Source organism: Vombatus ursinus, unplaced genomic scaffold (assembly GCF_900497805.2).
Source record: "Vombatus ursinus unplaced genomic scaffold, bare-nosed wombat genome assembly UNPS02014812.1, whole genome shotgun sequence".
NCBI classification, from domain to species: Eukaryota; Metazoa; Chordata; class Mammalia; order Diprotodontia; family Vombatidae; genus Vombatus; species Vombatus ursinus.
In genome coordinates this window covers 39,057,387-39,074,629 of record NW_020954590.1, presented here as the reverse complement: position 1 = coordinate 39,074,629, position 17,243 = coordinate 39,057,387, and the positions used below count along the sequence as shown (strand labels likewise).

Sequence of the window (17,243 nt, the reverse complement as noted above, 5' to 3'; positions counted from 1 at the left end):
ACTGCAACATGAAAAGAGTTGCAAGTCCCTTCATAAATTTTCCTTATAGTTCCAAATGGCTATGGCACCTAAATAAAAAAAGGCCACATCATTGAAATAAAAAAATTAGAGGACAAAGGAAGAAGAACTTTTACAACTATGATTGTGGGGAAGAACTATTAAACAAACAAGAATGGAGAGAGGTACTAAAGTGGGGATACATACCTTCACCTCTGTCTTTTCCCCTTGGAATCAAGCCTTGCATTTTGGTTTACCCATATTGAAAATGAGGTCCCTCTCTCTCAGGGATTCTGAAATAACAGGTTCTCTGCCTTAGGCTGCTCACGATCTCTGCCCCAGCTCTACATTGCTCCCCTCAACCTTGTCTCCCACTTCTATTCATCATCCCCTTAGGTTTTTTGGTAGTGATGGGAGCAGAGATATGGTACATAGAAAAATAATGGCCTGGATCTGCTCCTTACAAGCTGTGTGACCTTGGGAAGCTTCTATTTCTTCGTCTATAAAATGAGGGTACTAGATGATCTGATCTCTAACTCCTAAGGGTGTTATCCATGCTACTCGAGTTGAGGGAATTTGAACTTCTGAGCATAGAGCCAGATCCCCAAAACCTCTGTCCAAGGAGTAGGCTTAGCACAGACATTGTATCTCCCAACTTGCTAACACTACTTTGGGACTTCTCTGACTTCTCCACCCACATCAGGTACTTTACCCTCCTCTTTTTCAACTTCCTTTTGTGTGTAGTTTTCTTCCATTAGATAGTAAACTCCTTGAGGGCAAAGGCTGTCTTTATTTTCTGAATTTGCATTTGTATCCCCGGTGCTTAGCAGTGCCAGGCACATAGTAGATGCTTAATAAGCATTTGGTTGTTGTCCTTCCGTTTTCAAAGAGGACCAAAATGACATCACTATGCTAGAGTCAAGTTTTACTGTGTCTGACTGTGGCCGATCAGACCAATATGTTTGGAATGTTCAACCACAGGTCGGGCACAAATAGTCTGCGTGAACATTTGGGGTGGATTCTCTAAGTCTGCACATCTTGCACTTCTCTTGAGCTGTTTCAATTCTGCTTTGCTCATACAGCATAATACCTTTTCTGATGTGGGCATGCCATGCTAAGCAGTCCTGTGCCAGTGTCTCCCACATTATACAATCAATTCTGAAAGTCTTAAGAGAGACCTTGAGGGTGTCCTTGTATCACTTCACCAAGGGAACGCTTGCTCTGTGTGAGTTCTCCATAAAATAGTCTTTTTGGCAAGCGTACATTTTGCATTCAACAGCATGGCCAGTCCACCAGAGTTGTACTCTCGGGAGCAGAGTTTGAACAAGCATTTACGGACTTGTGATTGACCTATGTGCTCATTTGGGTATCTCCCACTATTCAATTGTGACTTCGGCATATGGCTGGTTAGAGCCCTACCCTTTGTAAAAGGTGTGGGTGGGGTACAAGTCAGGACTTCAGAAAGGTCCTCTTTACCTTGCTCTAGCAAATCCCATCCATTTTTAGCCTTGTTCTCTGAGTGGGCTAGACCCGAGATGTCAAGTAACATGTTAACAGAGTGGGACAAGCTCAGTCCCATGTTTTTCTGGGCCGTCCCAGTTGCAGCTCCCCTCCACCTCAAGTCGTGGAATCCTAGGTAAGACCTACCTGAAATCTCAGGAGCATGAAAATTAATCCAGCTCTGATATTCAACACCTCAGCACCCTCAATTGCCTTTTCCCACTGAGAGGGTGGGGGACTGAGCAATAAACTTCTTTCAAAGCCTCCCATTATTTAGAGGGCTCTGAATTTTCCAGTTAACTTTATTTTCTATCAGTTCCTCTGCTTGGTTTCAATTCCTTGAGCCCTCTCAAGCACACTTCTCTTTCAACTTACTTTTGTATACTGTCTTCCCCCAGAAGAGACTGTAAGTTCCTTGAGAGCAGGAATTGCCTTTCTTTTTCTTATTTGGATCCCCAGGACTCAGTACAGTGCCAGGCACATAGGATCTTAATATTTACTGACTATTGACTACTATTTGCTGTGTGACCTTAGGTTAAGTCACTTGTTTGCCTCAGTTTTTTCAACCACAAAATAGGTATGTTAATAGCACCTACTCCCTACAGTTGCTGGAAGGAGAAATTTGGAAAGCCCTTAACACAGCACCTGATATACTCTTGTTGTTCAGTCATTTTTCTGACATTTCTGACTCTTTATGACCCCTTTTGAGGTTTTCTTGGCAAAGATACTGGAATGGTTTGCCATTTCCTTCCTTGCTCAATTACAGTGTTAAGTTACCTGCCCAGTGTTTGAGGCTGAATTTGGGCCTAACACTGAGCCACTCTATCCACTGCCCTGCTATTACAGTAGGTTCTTAACAAATGCTTGTCTCTTTCCTTTCAGGGATGAAGGTGAAGAGGGGGGAATGCTAATTCCTTCATTTGTCTAGTTATCTGGAGGGTTTTGGGACTGGGAGTGATGGTGGAAGAAAGGTCGTGGAGAATGCCCCATTTCCTGAACTTGGACCATAGGACTTATACAAAGGCTGAGATTCAGTTTCTATTGGAGACTTTTTAAAGCAAAATCCCATCCATTTTTAAATGCTTTAAGGCCATACATAGAGGGAGAAAAATGGTTAATTCTGACTACATAAAATTAAAAAGCTTTTGCAAAGGCAAACCAATTCAACCACTTCGGAAAACAATTTGGAATTATGTCAGATGACTTATTACACTCTTCATGCCCCTTGATCCAAAAGTCTCATTGCTAGGCATACAGTCCTCAGAAATCAACAGAAATAAAGGTCCTATATATACTAAAACATTCATAGAAGCAATAAACCAGAATGCCACTGATTGCACAGTGGCTGAATAAATTGTGGTAAATGAATATAAGGGAGCCTTATTACACTGTAAGGAACAAATGAGGATCCAAATAATAATGGCTAGTAATGGCTAACATCTACATACCACTATGTGCCAGGAACCGTGCTAAGCGCTTTACAATTATTATTCTCATTTTATCCTTACAACCACCCTGGGAAGTAGGTGCTACTATTATTCCCATCTTACAGATGAGGAAACTGAGGCAAACAGAGGTTAAGTGATTTGCCCAGGGTCACACAGCTAGTGGCTGAGGCTGGATTTGTACTCAGGCCTTCTTCATTCAAGACCTAGCGCTTTATCCACTGTGCCACCTAGCTGCCTTTATAAGATCATAGATCATAGATTTAGAGCTGGAAGGGACATTAGAGGTTATGAAGTCCAATCTTCTCATTTTACAGATGAGATAACAGGACATCAGGTTAGTAAACATTTGAGGCAGGCTTCAAATCCAGGACTATAGGTTTATCCATAAATTATGCGAACATTTGTACGAAATGATGCACAATAATCAAGTAACAGAAACCAGGAAAAAAACATACACAATTATAATAATGTAATTGAAAAGAACAACAAAGCTGAACACTGTATAGATGAAATAATGAATCTTGCTCCTGGAAGAGAGATGAGGAGACACTGGGTGGGGATCTATAGATACAGAATATTGCATAGGGTATCAAGATGTGTAATCGTGTCACTCTGTTTGGCTTAATGATTTTCTTTGCTAAAAAAGAAAAGGCTAGGGGGAGAGGGTAATATCTGAAAATGACTGTGATGTAAACACAAAAGGTATTAATATAATTTATTAAAAAAAGGAAAATATAAAACTAAGACTGGATTTTGATAAAGTACTTTTAATAAACCAGCACACAGATCTAGGATCTAGCAGTATAATATTTACCACGTAGACACCTAAGTTTAATGAAAAATTATTTGCTGAGAATTGTGAGTTACGTACATGCTTCATCAGAAGTTTTTTTTTTCCTCTAAAATATTATGTTACAAAGGATTACTGAAAACTAATCTTGTTTTGATTATTGAACTAACATTTTTTTTCCTCATAGGAGGCCACTTCAGTTTTATAATGGTAAAAGATGCATCTTTTTTTGTGACTCTTTTTTCTCTTCTTCATTTCCTTGTAATCTAATTTCCATCCCAACTTTTCTACTCAAAACGCCTCTAAATCATTCTTCAACAAATCTTAATCTTACAATCATCATATCCAATAAGCAGCATCTTTTTCCTTCACAAGTCCTCCTACAGTCATTCACTGTGACATAGAGGTAACCCTGGTTTTTCAAAGACTATGCCAGTCATGAGTTCTCGAAGGTTCTATTATGCTAAAAAGATTTGGAGCACTGACCCTGGCAATAGACTGAATCTGGTTTCTGAGGACCTACTGAGCTACGTACATTGGGGCTCATCTGGACACTCATTGATCAACTTTTTGGCCACGGTAATCTATGAAACAAATAAAAATTCAATATGGCCTTATCATGTACAGTCCTCTTCTATTTTTTTCAAAGTGTCAGAGCGGTGGAAAAATGGGAAGAGAGTGCTAAGAATCAGTATTTAGACCATTTATAAACTTTGACTGATATTCTATATGTGAGATCTTTGTCCAACAAGTAGATATGTTGCTAGATCAATGAATAAACATTTATTAAGCACCACACTACACGCCAGGCACTGGGCTAAGTTACACTGGAGATAACAAAAAGAGGCAGATAGTCCTTGCCCTCCAGAAGCTTTCAATCTAATGGAAAGACAATATGCAAAAACAAACAAACAAAAAAAACACCAAAAAACAAAGCAAGCTATATACAGACTAAAGTAAGAAAAGCTATAGGAGTTAGGAAGGCTTCCTACAGAAGGTGGGATTTTCGTTGGGACTTAAAGGAAGCTGGGAAGGTCAATTGTCATAGCAGAGGAAGAAGAATGTTCCAGACATGGGGGACAGCCAGAGAAAATGTCTGGAGCTGAGAGATGGAGTGCTTGTGAATGGCCAGAAGGCCAGTGTCACTGAATTGAAAAGTACATGTTAGGGAGTAAGGTATAAGAATGGAAAGGTAGAAGGGGGTTAGGTTACAAAGGGCTTTGAATGCCATTTTGTATTTGCTCTTACAGGCAAGAAGAAGCCACTGTAATTTATTGTGAGAGTGAGAGAGTGAGAGTGAGAGAGAGAGTGAGTGTGAGTGTGTGAGTGTGTGTGTGTGTGTGTGCGCGTATGTGTGCAGGGAAGGGACATGGGCAGACTCAAGTTTTAGGAAAATCACTTTAGTGGCTGAATGAAGAATGGATTGGAGTAGAGAAACACTTGAGGCAGGCAGACCTACCTGTGACTACTGCAATAATTCAGGAATGAGGTGATGAGGGCTTGTCCTAGAGCAGTGACAGTGTCGGAGGAGAGAAGGGAGTATATTTGAGAGATGTTGGAAAGGTGAAAATGATAGGCCTTGGCAACAGCTTGGATATGGAGTGTTAAGATGGTAAGGAATCCCAGGTGACTCTGAGGTTGCAAGCCTGAGGGGCTGGGAGGATGGTGTTGCCCTCTATAGTAATGGGAAAGGCAGCAGAAGGAAAGATAATGAGTTCTGTTTTGGACATTATGAGTTTAAGATATTTACTGGACACCCAGTTCCAGATATCTGAAAGTCAGTTGGAGATACAAGATTGGAAGTCAGCAGAAAGACTGGGGCAAGAAAGGTAGATTTGAAAATCATCAGCATGTAATATGGAAATGTTTTCCATGACCTCACATACATAATTGATATCATATTGCTTGCCTTCTCACTAGGTGTGTGAAGGATGGAGGGGAAAGAATTTGGAACACAAAATTTTTTCAAATGAACACTAAAAATAATTTTTTTAGAGACGGTAATTAAATCCATGGGACCTGATAAGATCATCAAATAAAGCAGAATAGAAGAAGAAGAGAACCAGGACCAAACTCTGAAAGCCACCTATAGTTGGAGGTGCTAAATCACACCAATCTTGATATGTCTGCTATAAAGAAAACCAGAAGAAAGAATTAAGTTGCAGCAAAATGAAAGGCTAGGACACAGTTACTCTTTGGAGAGGCAAAGAGAACAGTTGGAAAAGTTGATTTTATCATACATTCATAGGCAAAAACAACAACAAATATTTCATGGAATATATGGTCATCTTGCATACCAGTGCTGATAAATATTTATAAAAAGATCCCTGTGGACATAATTGTACTAATGTACCATTCATTACTGGCTGCTGAGGATAAAGAGAATGATAAATTCTATTTAGAATTCAGTAAAACCTCTCCATTTAAATCAGCATATACTCTGATAATCAATTACTTCAATGCAAAGGTGGCAGACATGAGGGTGAGAAATACATGGGAAAGCATCATTTGGGAAAAAGAAAAGAGGTCAAAGACTGTAGACTACACAGAAGCCTCAAGGCTTTGTAACACGAACACTTTTTTTGAGAAGAGCATTAGTAGGAGCTAGTCCTTGCAAGCACCAAATAACATCACAAAAATGAAACAGGATATATTTTAAGACAGGAAAAGACTTGTTACTGATGTGGGAGTTATTCCTGAATCAGCTGTTTAGTACAGCCAGACCAATGACTTGTCAGGGCAGAGATCAGAAGAAGTAAAAATAAAGAAAAAAATATGGCATACAATTGAAATCACTCAATTCTGAACTATTTTTAAACAAGTAAACAGCAATGAAAAAATGGTAAATGAAGATCAAAAATGACAGACTCCAGCTACAATATTTTTATATAGTTTAACCTCTACAAATCTACTGCCACAGGACCACCAAAAGAGCACAGAAAAGTGTCATAATAATAACAACAATAGCTAACATTTATAAAGCACCTACTATACATCATGCACTATGCCTTTATGCACTACACAAATATCTCATTTGATCCTCACAATAACCTTGTGAGGTAGGTACTATTTACAGTGGAGAAAAAGTATGCAAAGAGAGGTTAAAAAAAGCACAAGGTCATTCAGTTAGTGACTATCTGAGGCCGTTTCTGAACTCAGGTTTTCCTGACTCTTGGCCTAGGGTTCTATCCACTATGCCACTTAACTGTCTTTGTCAGGAAACATTAGACTTTACAAAATGTTAAAGGCAAAGCACTGGTTTAAAATACAGACTCATCTGTAAAATCTTACAAACGACAGCGGACAATTACTGTCTTATAAAGCAGAAAGAAAACAGTGGAGGATAAAACTGGTTTAAAGGAAGCTTACCAAGAGATCCAACTACGTGAAGTCCCAAGGTTATTTAAGGATGAAAATGGAAGGACAACACATAGAGAAATGGAAAAGATCACTAAAGATTACTGTAACAAACTTTTCGCCACAGAACTTGCCCCTTGTGGATCTGATACCAGTTACATTCATCGATTAATCAATTACAATTTAACTGATAATTATTTTTATGTTTTGTTGGGAAAATGACTGAAGAGAGCATCAGGCCAATGGACAAAACAGTACAGAAAGCAGAGGCTGGAGACAAAACACAAAAACAAAACTTAGGAAACTTCGCAATTTTTACTTTCAAATAGATTGGGACAAAGAGAAGTAGTGCTCTTAAGTAGTTTTGTTATATAACTATAAATCTAAGTAACTCTGCCATGTATGACTTAGAAAATAGTTTTGGGTGTATGTTTCTCAGTATAGTTTACTTTGATTTCACAAAAAAGGTAATTAGTTAATTGAATCAATGAACATGATACTTTGCACACATGGAAAATTCTTTTTAATGTATCCAACCAATCTATAACATCTTTCCCATCTGCACAAAAATAAAAAGCAGAATAGTCTTCTCCGGTAAACTATGTTAGAGAGGCCAGTCTATCAAATCTGATGACTCATAAAAAAAAGTTTATCAAGTCCCCATTTAACACTCACAATAGCATAGAGGCTGCTCAAGCACAAAGGTTAAAATAATTAAAACCTCGTCACCACCAAATTAAGGGCTTAGTTGCAACTCCTTCACTTAAAAGAGCCTGCTCATAAATAGCAATCTATGTTCTAAGATGGTCAGATGGGAGGAAGTGGTTTTTAAATGTTCCACAAAATCTCAATACCACACAAAGCAACCGAAGGAACCTTTGGAAAAAGTAGATATTTGTATCTTTTTCATCACCTCTCCAGTATTTTGGAATATGAAAAACAACACAGAAAGGTTCCATAATCCATAATGCACATTCCAAGAAATTACCAGCATCAGTACTTAGGTATAGCTGCATTAAAAAGAATGTAGCAATACTTTGTAGATAAACATACTATAACTATATATATAATAGCAAGATCTCTGATAAACCAGTCATTTCCAATTAAACCTTGGACAGAATTTTGTTTTCTTAAATGAGAATTCCTTCAAGTACAATTCTGATATTTTCAAAGAATATTTATATAAATACATCTATGTGTAGTTACCTATATATATGTGTGTATATATATATACATATATATATAGGTAGATATGTGTATATATGTATGCGTATGTATATATGTATGGACACACACATACACAACATTCCTTCCACTAAAGTCTTCCTATGTTACTTTATTCTACTGTAGAGGGGACTAAGTTCTCAAAGGCCTTGCCAGCGTAGTGTTACCTTTTAGAGAGCTTTTATGAAATAGGAAAGGCTTCAAAAATAAGGGAATGGCTTAAGAAGCAGCCTGGCAAAACCCAAGCTTCAACACTCAAAGGGTTAGCCATTAAGAGATGAATTTTTCTTTAACTCATAGCAACTCAAATTATGGCACACATGTCTGAAGAATTGAAGTTGTGAGTCACCCAAAAGGCAAGAGTGGATGTGAGGACACAACAAATTATAAACATATTACATTACAAATCTATTTACCTACAAACTGAGCAGAAGGTATATAAAGGATGTCAAAGGGTTACATGACTCAAATGAGAGAGATGGCTTAATCATGGAATAGCACCAAAAGAAAACTGACAGCAGTGCCCAATGGTATCCACATAGTAACAAATGATCTTTATAAAGGTTTCCAGAATGTTAGAGGGAGCCCTCCCTCCCACCCACCAAGGTCTCACTATCATGAGGGATTTACAGGATGACAATGGCCAAATGGCCAGGAAGGCATCTGCACCACTAGAGGGAGTATCTATAATGAGGATCACAGATCTATTGAAGCACAGAAATAACTCATACAAACCAACTACTATTATCAGCACTGGTGAAGGGGGACCTTAAAGTAGATAGAAAAACAGTCCTACTCCTGTCCAAAATGATTTATGTTTGGATTCTGTGAGTCAGCTTTTATGATTTCAGGTAAGTAGCTTAACTTCTTTGGGCCTCAGTTTCCTCATCAGTAAAAAGGGGGCTGAAGTAAATTATCTATTAGGTTTAATATAATTTCTTCCTAAAATACTTTCCTTCCATCAAAGAGCTTTCAACAAGCAGAACTATTTAAAAATTAACTCATTAACCTGACTGGATCTTGGAAAATATTATCTCCTACCCTCCAAATTATAAATATCTGGAAAATTTATTATAATCTATGCAAAGAATTTATATTTTATCCACTATTAAAGGTTAAAATCTGTCCTATGATCCCCTCACTATCAACGGTATGACTAAAATTTTGACTATAAAGCCACGAAAATTATGCCTTTTGCACAACTCTAAAGTGATCCCTGCCATTGATACGTTATCACACTCTTGACCATATTTTTAAATTCATATCTAAAATATAATTTTAAATGTGGAAAAATGCATTTTACATAGAATACCCTCAATTCTAAAGCCAGTAGTGTAGCCAAGTCATTTTAAGTGTTCACAATGTGATACCTTTTACAAAATTAAAAGGTAAAAACCAACTTAAAGGTCCATGCTCCCAAAATGTTTAAAGACACATCATTAGTCTTTCCTAACTCAATCAATGAACATTATGTACCCACTATGTGCTGAATACTACTCCACAGAGAGAGCTTACTTTTATCTTTTTTTAAAAAAGAGATGGGTTAAAAGGAATCTCCATATTCAAACATGGAGTAAATCCAACTTGGTCTCAGAAGCAAAACCAGGTACACAAAGGAATGATACAGGTCGGTCCTCAATCTAGTGCTATTTGCCAGACAAAGAAGCTAAACTGCAAAGGCATATGAGTTTAGGCCAGAGTTTCACAAATCCTGGGCACCAAGTCATCAAGGTGTCTACAAATCTTACTGTGGGGCTTCGTATTTTTTTTTTGCAGTTTTATCCAATACTACATAAATGTATTTGGTTATTCACGTTCAAGTGCATTCCTGTTTTACTATCATATAATCTGAGAGTCTATGATTAGCCATAGCTAGCTGTAGGAGTAAGTGGAACTCACCTGGAGTCTCTCTTCATCTACTCCAGATTGTATTTTTTTTTCAATCTCTTCCCTTCCCTCCACCCCCAACCCAGCCCCTGAAAAGGAAGATTAAAAAATGAAGCAAACATTTTATTAATAATCAATATATCAATCCCATCTAAAAGTACAAACAATATTCCACACCCATAGCCTGCCACCTTTGCAAAGTGAGAGATAACTTTACTCATCTATTCTACTGGGCCAAACAGCCAAATAGAGGTAATCATTCATGTAGTTTGGCTTTCATCACAGGGGCAATGAACTTATAAGGGTAGGTTGCTTGGCACTCAGGACTTTTAAAAGGTATGAGTTACAAATGTGTAGAAAATAGGGCCATAATTTTAGTAGAACTTGAAAGTCTTCATCTCTTGGCCCTGATATACTAGTCCCCAATCTCTTCTAAACCTTTTTTCTTTCCTTTCCCCCAATAAATCATAGTATAACCATAAGGATTTTAAAGTGGTCACCAAATGTAGCCTGTACATTCCAAGTTTTCTGGAGCTGAATATTTTTATAATAGATTCAAGCAGCAATTAAACAAAGTTCCAGCCAAATGGATACTAATATACAAATGAGCTTACTGTGACGTGAGGGAGTGCTATTCCTTTACAGCCATTCTAAACTTTAACTATATGTATCTGAGAAATTTAAGGTGATCTGTGTTATGGAGGAAGCCTTGAAAGAAACTTACTTAACTTGAAAATGAATGAATTCCATAATATCTAACAATATGCTGAAGGATGTTACCCATCATAGAGAGTGACTTTCCCAATGTGTGGTCTGGCTGCAAACCCTAAGGTCACTGTGGTCTGACTCCAGACTGGGCACTCCACTATACCACCCTGCTTCCCAGAAATTCATCCACTTGTTTCCAGGTTCTCACTCCAAAAAAAAAAAAAAAAATTCATGAGGAGGAACCCCTCCCCAAGTATTTCATAAGCATTAAGTCATCTACTTGCAGGACTAAAATAATTAATTTAAAATCATCACAAGTTGACATTTTAACATTATTAGGAGAGACACATGAGAACTAAAAAAGAGTAAAGTGAAGGAAAGGTCTTTTCTACTAGATGAAAAAATTTAAAGGGTTTATTTAGAAAGTGATTACCTCCTTTATACAAATCTTTTATGTTTAACTCTGAAATGCTAAGGTTTAAGGTGTGATCAAACTTTCCTAAAGGGAAATGTTTCTGTTGAATGGTACAACTAAATCTGAAATGTTAAATTACACCAAACTTTTTTGGAATATGTCTATCATATAAAACAAGGTTACTTGTACTAGGAAATTTAACAAAGTAAGTTTAATTTGGGAAAGGACAAAGACAAATATTGGAAAGTGTCAGCAACTAACTTAAAAACAAGAATGACATCAGTAAGTACTATGTAGTTAAGTCAGAATTGCTAGATGTGATTATAGGTCATCTACAGTTACTATCAGTTTCAATTTGATAATTACTAATTATCTGCTATGTGTCTACTTGGTACACATTAAGGTAATGCATGCTAATTTTAATATTAGCCCAATGTAAACAGTCATGAGATGAGGTCTGCCAAGAAGTTAAAAAATTCATCCTAAAACCAAACAAATACGGAAGGCAAAGGAGGTAGGACTACAATCAAGAATCACCCACCAGGCGAAATTAAGCATAATACTTAAAGGAAAAATGGTCATTCAATGAAATAGAAAGATTTCAAGCTTTCAAAAGAAGACCAGAATTGAACAAAAAATTTAATTTCCAATATGAAGACCTAAGAGAAGCCTAAAAAGGGAAAAAAGGAAAAGAAGACATAAGAGATTCAATAGAGCTGAATTGTTCATATCCCTACATGAGAAGATAACACTTGTAATTCTGAAAAATTGTACCACTAACAGTATAGCTAGAAGGAAGATACAGACAGAGGGTATGGGTATAAGGTGAATTTGAGGTAATGACATAAAAAAATAATTAAAGGATGAGAAAGAAGAGTACACTAGGTGAAGAAGGGAGAGGTAGAATGGGGTAAATTATTTCACATGAAGAGGTACAAAAAATCTATTACAGTGGAGGAAAAGATGGGAAGGTGAGCAGTGGGCATCCCTTGAATCTTACTTTCATCAGTACTGGCTCAAAGAGGGAATAATATACACAATCAGTTGAATACAGAAATCTATCTTACCCAATAGAGGAGAGGAGGGAAGGAGATTAAGTAAAGTGGCTGGGGGATGAGGGGCACAGGAACTAACAGAAGAGAGGGCAGAACAAGGGAGGCGGTAAACATAAGCAAAACACTGTCAAGGAGGGGAAAGGTGAAAGAACAGAGAGAGGACAAAGATAAGGAAAAATAGAATGGAGGGAAATATACAATTAGTAATCATAACTATGAATGTGAATAGGATGAACTCTCCCATAAAATGAAGGTAGATAGCAGAAAGGATCAAAACCTAGATGCCTAAAATACGTTGTTTACAAGAAACACAGTTGAAGCTGAGACACACACACAGAGTAAAAAGAAGGAGCTGGAGCAGAATCTATTATGCTTCAGCTAAAATAAAAAAAAAAAAAGCAGGGGTAGCAATACCAATCTCAGAAAAAGCAAAATAGACCTAATTAAAAGGTACCATAGACAATGAAGTAATATCAATATTAAACATATATATGCACCAAGGGGTATAGCATCCAAATTCTTAAAGGACAAGTTAAGTGAGTTACAAGTTCATGACCAAACAAGAGACAGAGAGCATCAAAAATGTAAAAGATAATTTTGATTATATTAAATTAAAAAGTTTTGCACAAACAAAACCAATGCAAACAAGATTAGAAGGAAAGCAGACTATATTAGATTGCATGCCATGTTGGGGAGAGGAAGGAAGGAGAAAAAATTAACTCAAAATCTTATAAAAGTGGACGCTGAAAACAAAATGAATTAAAACTAAAAAAAAAAAAGAAAGCTGGGAAACAATCTTTATAGCAAGAATCTCTGATAAAGGCCTTATTTCTCAAATATATAAAGAACTGAGACAAATTTATAAAAATAGAAGCCATTACCCAATTGATAAATGGTCAAAGGATATTAACAGGCAGTTTTTAGATGAAGAAATCAAAAGCTACTTATAGGCATATGAAAAAATACTCTAAATCACTACTGATTAGAGAAATGCAAATCAAAACAACTCTGAGGCACCAAATCACACCTATCAGATTGGTTAATATGACAAAAAAGGAAAATGCTAAATGTTGGAGAAGATACGGGAAAATTGGTACACTAATGAACTGCTGGTGGAGCTGTGAACTGATCTGACCATTCTAAAGAGCAATTTGGAATTATGCCCAAAGGGCTATAAAACTGAGCATACCCTTTGATTCAACAATACCAGAACTAGGTCTGTAACCCAAAGAGATCATAAAAAAGGGGAAAGGATCTACATGAGCAAAAATATTTATTGCAGCTCTTTCTGTGGTGGCAAAATATTGGAAACTGAAGGGATGCCCGTCAATTGGGGAAGAGCTGAACAAGCTGTGGTATGTGAATGTAATGGAATACTTTTGTGCAGTAAGAAATGATGAACAGGCAGATTTCAGAAAAACCTGGAAAGACTAGTAGGAACTGATGCAAAGTGAAATAAGCGGAACCAGGAAAACATTTTACTCAGTAATACCAATACCCTGTGGATGATCAACTGTTAATGACTCAGCTCTTCTCAGCAACACAATGATCCAACACAAATACAAAGAACTCAAAGGAAAATGCTATCCACATCCAGATAAAGAACTAATGAATGCTGAATAGAGACCTAAGTACGATTTTTTTCACTTATTTTATTTTTTTCCTGTTTTTTTTCTTTTGATCTATTTCTTCTTTCACAACTGATATGACTAATATGGAAATATGTTTTACATGACAGTACATGCATAATCTATATGAAATCACCTACCATTTTAGTCAGAGAGGAATAGGGAGAGGGAAAAAAATTTGAAACTCACAATCTTGTAAAAATGAATGCTAAAAATTGTCCTGACACGTAATTGGGGAAAAAATATTTAAAAAACAAACAAATAATCCTCGGATTAGCTGGTTCTTCTCCAAGAGTTCAAATAAATGGAGTTGTTTAAAAGCTAATTGTAGTTTGCTTAAATGTGAACTTTCCATGCAATGTTGTCACCTCTCTACCAATTTATTTTCTTACCTCATTTCTCTGATTTCCCTAAACATATAAAACAAAGATGAAATTCAAGAACCTTAAAATACGATTAAAATGCCCGCTCTACAGTAAATAAGTTTGATAGTTTTATGTCATTTAAAATGGACAAGAGTGAGCAACTCTGCCCTTGAAACCTTAAAGGCTTCTACTTCTTAAAAAAAAGTTCCAGTGTTCAAAGACTTAGGGGCACTTTTTTTCTTTGCATTCAAGAAACACTTTCTGAATATATCACCCCCAACTCTCACAACCTAACATTTTTCAACCTTTTACAAGTCGGCTTTTCAAATATCTCCCAATACTTCTTTCTCCAAAGGTTAAAAACGGGGAAAAATAAAAGTCTCAAAAGTATGTTCCAGTGGACAACAGAGTATCCGATCTCTACTTTATCGACAAGATGAAAGTGAACCAAGAAAGCTGAAAACAACTTTCTGCTCAGTTTCCCTACAAGAAACCACATCCACACCTATTTTTCTAAGGTAAACTGTTAAAGAAGAAAAGATATCTCCAGTAGGGTTTCCTAGGTTTAGTAGGAAGAGATGGGGGCGCTAAAACAATAAATAAACCCAAAACAAAAACACCACCCACCACCACATTTGCTCCATTCCAGCAAAACCAGCTTTTCTATCCTTCCCACCCAACAGGAGCTGGGGTGGTGGGCCCAGGAAGCCAACAGTCTGTTTCTCTTCCCCCGCCCAGGAATTCAATTTGGGCTAGAAAAAGTGCCCCATTTCCCGGCGGAAGTGAGACAGTCTTTTAGAGATTAGATAGATGCGGCACGGAGACCTCCCCCCCAATGTCCTTCACTACCCCCCCCCGCCCCAAATACACAAGGTCAATTGCGGTGCCCCTCCCCGCCAAGCTCAGAGCCCAGTCCAAGTTTTTGGATCTCCCTTCCAGGCCTCGGCCGTCCCGGGTTCGAGGCAGCTTCCCTCTGCCCCAGTGCCCGGCCTCACAGGGGTCCGAGGCCCGGGGCGCGGAGGAGCCCCGAAGGGGGAAGAGGGCGGGAGAAGCTGGGGCAGAGGACTCCAGTTTGAGTCGAGAAGCGGAGCGATACTCACATCCTTCAATTTCCTCCTGCAGGTCCTCCTGAAGCAGTGAAAGATCTGTGAGGAGGAAGGTGGGGGAGGGGGAGGGGGAGGGGGCGGAAGAGAAGAAAGGGACAAGGTCAGCGCCCCCGTGGGGAGGGGGGCAGACACCTCCTCTCCCCTCCCAACCTACCCACCACCGCTACTCCCCCCCCGCGCGCCTTCCACCCAGGGCTCGCCTCAGTCCGGCCCCCTTTTCTCCTGCCCCGTCCCCTCTCCACTGGGGCAGGACCCTTCTACCCGCCTGGCTAATGGGGGAGAGGCCGGCGGAGCCACCGTGGCCAGGAAGAACAGGGGGTCCACGTACCCGCCATCTTGCGGTCGCCCCCTCCTCCTCCGTCTCCCGGGGATCCGGGACTACATTGAAGCGGCGCGAGCCAGAGAACCGGTGGACGCGCGCGCGCGGGCGGAGAGGCTGGAGGAGGAGGAGGAGGTTGTGGGAGGGGGAAGGGTTGCTAGGGGCCCGCGCGCGCGAGCCAGTGTGGGAGCTCCAGACGGGACGGGATGGGACGAGACGACGGGACAGGACGGGATGGGGTAGCGCGTGGGCCAAGGGGGTGGGGCGAGAGGACAAGCGGGGCGGAGGCCTAGACTCCGGTTCGAGCGGGTGTCCGCTGCGGTCACGGAGGAACTCGGGTTGACAACGCCCCAAAGGCTGGGAGACTACGAGAACGCGCGCGAGGAGGGGGCACCACTGGGCGCTACCGCGCGTTCACCCCGTCCTCGCCTCTCCTCCCTGCGCGCGCGCGCACAATGAGAAGACTCACTCCTGACTCACTCCTAACTCCCTCCTTTTTGTGTCCCCCCCGCCTCTCCTTCCCTCTCGGTGCGTCTGCCGGACAGACTCACGGAGCGCGCGACCCCGCTCTGTGCCCCCACCCCCTTTCCCCGGCGCGCGCCCGCGCGCGTGCTCGCACACACGCACGCCCGGAGTCGCGCCGGGGCTTAGCGCTAGCTCCAGGAAGGAGGCATACAGCCCGCCGGTCTGCAGTAGTGCCCTGCGTGTGCTGCAGGCCGGCCTTCAGGCGTGGCGGCTACTCTACCCCCCCCACCCCCACCCTCCTTTATTTGGTCACTAGCTTCGCCTCTCTCACGGCCTTCCTCCCACTATACCCCGTCTTCTTCTTGAGTATTCTCCCCGGCATCGCGTGTCATTGGGCCTACGCAGGCCCGTCCTTCTTGAATTGGCATGGAAAGGGATAGTAAAGTAAGGGTGGCCTAGGGAGAGCTCGTGGAGGGTCGGCCGCTCTGCAAGGCCACCCTCCCTCCCTGCGTTTGAGCTTGGGGGCAGTATCCCAGGATTGCTTCTCTGGCCCTCCGAAAGGGAGGGAGATAAAAGGCAAAACAAAGGAGGCAGCATGATGCAAGTAACGGCGAAGCCTCCAGTTTTCAAATAAGTTTACAATGAACAGTCGTTTCACTCATTCAGCAAATGTTAACCACCTACTAAATGCTGGGCAGCCTGCCAGAGATTATGGCAAAGTATACACGGATAAAAAAAATAATGATCTTGCCCTCCAGAAGCTTGTGATCTACTAAAAGTGGCTTAGTCTTTATGTACACACACATATGTATATAAATAATAGTTTAAAAAAAAGGTGTTTTTTCTTAGTGCAGTTTTAAGCCTTAATCACTTAAAACTGCACTCACTTGGAACCCTTTATATAAATTATAAATTTACCTTGTATATCAGTGCTTAGTGCAGTGTATATATTATGTGTGTGTTTATATGTAGATAGATA

The 17,243-nt window shown here is 39.8% G+C and overlaps 1 protein-coding gene across 4 annotated transcripts in view; it reads right to left on the bottom strand.

Moving 5' to 3' along the window:
• The window catches only part of LOC114054122 (serine/threonine-protein phosphatase 4 regulatory subunit 1-like), a 79,218-nt gene extending 63,249 nt beyond the window's left edge, over positions 1-15,969 (bottom strand). The window contains exons 1-2 of one of the 4 annotated variants that reach the window (XM_027877258.1): positions 15,809-15,969; positions 15,475-15,519 (exon numbers count right to left, since the gene is read on the bottom strand). In XM_027877258.1, coding sequence (XP_027733059.1) covers positions 15,475-15,519; positions 15,809-15,815 — 52 coding nt within the window. In that variant the 5' untranslated portion in view covers positions 15,816-15,969. The remainder of the gene's footprint in view (positions 1-15,474; positions 15,520-15,808) is intronic. The other 3 variants (XM_027877256.1, XM_027877254.1, XM_027877257.1) reach the window with 3 other exon arrangements.
• Between the last annotated feature and the right edge of the window lie 1,274 nt (positions 15,970-17,243).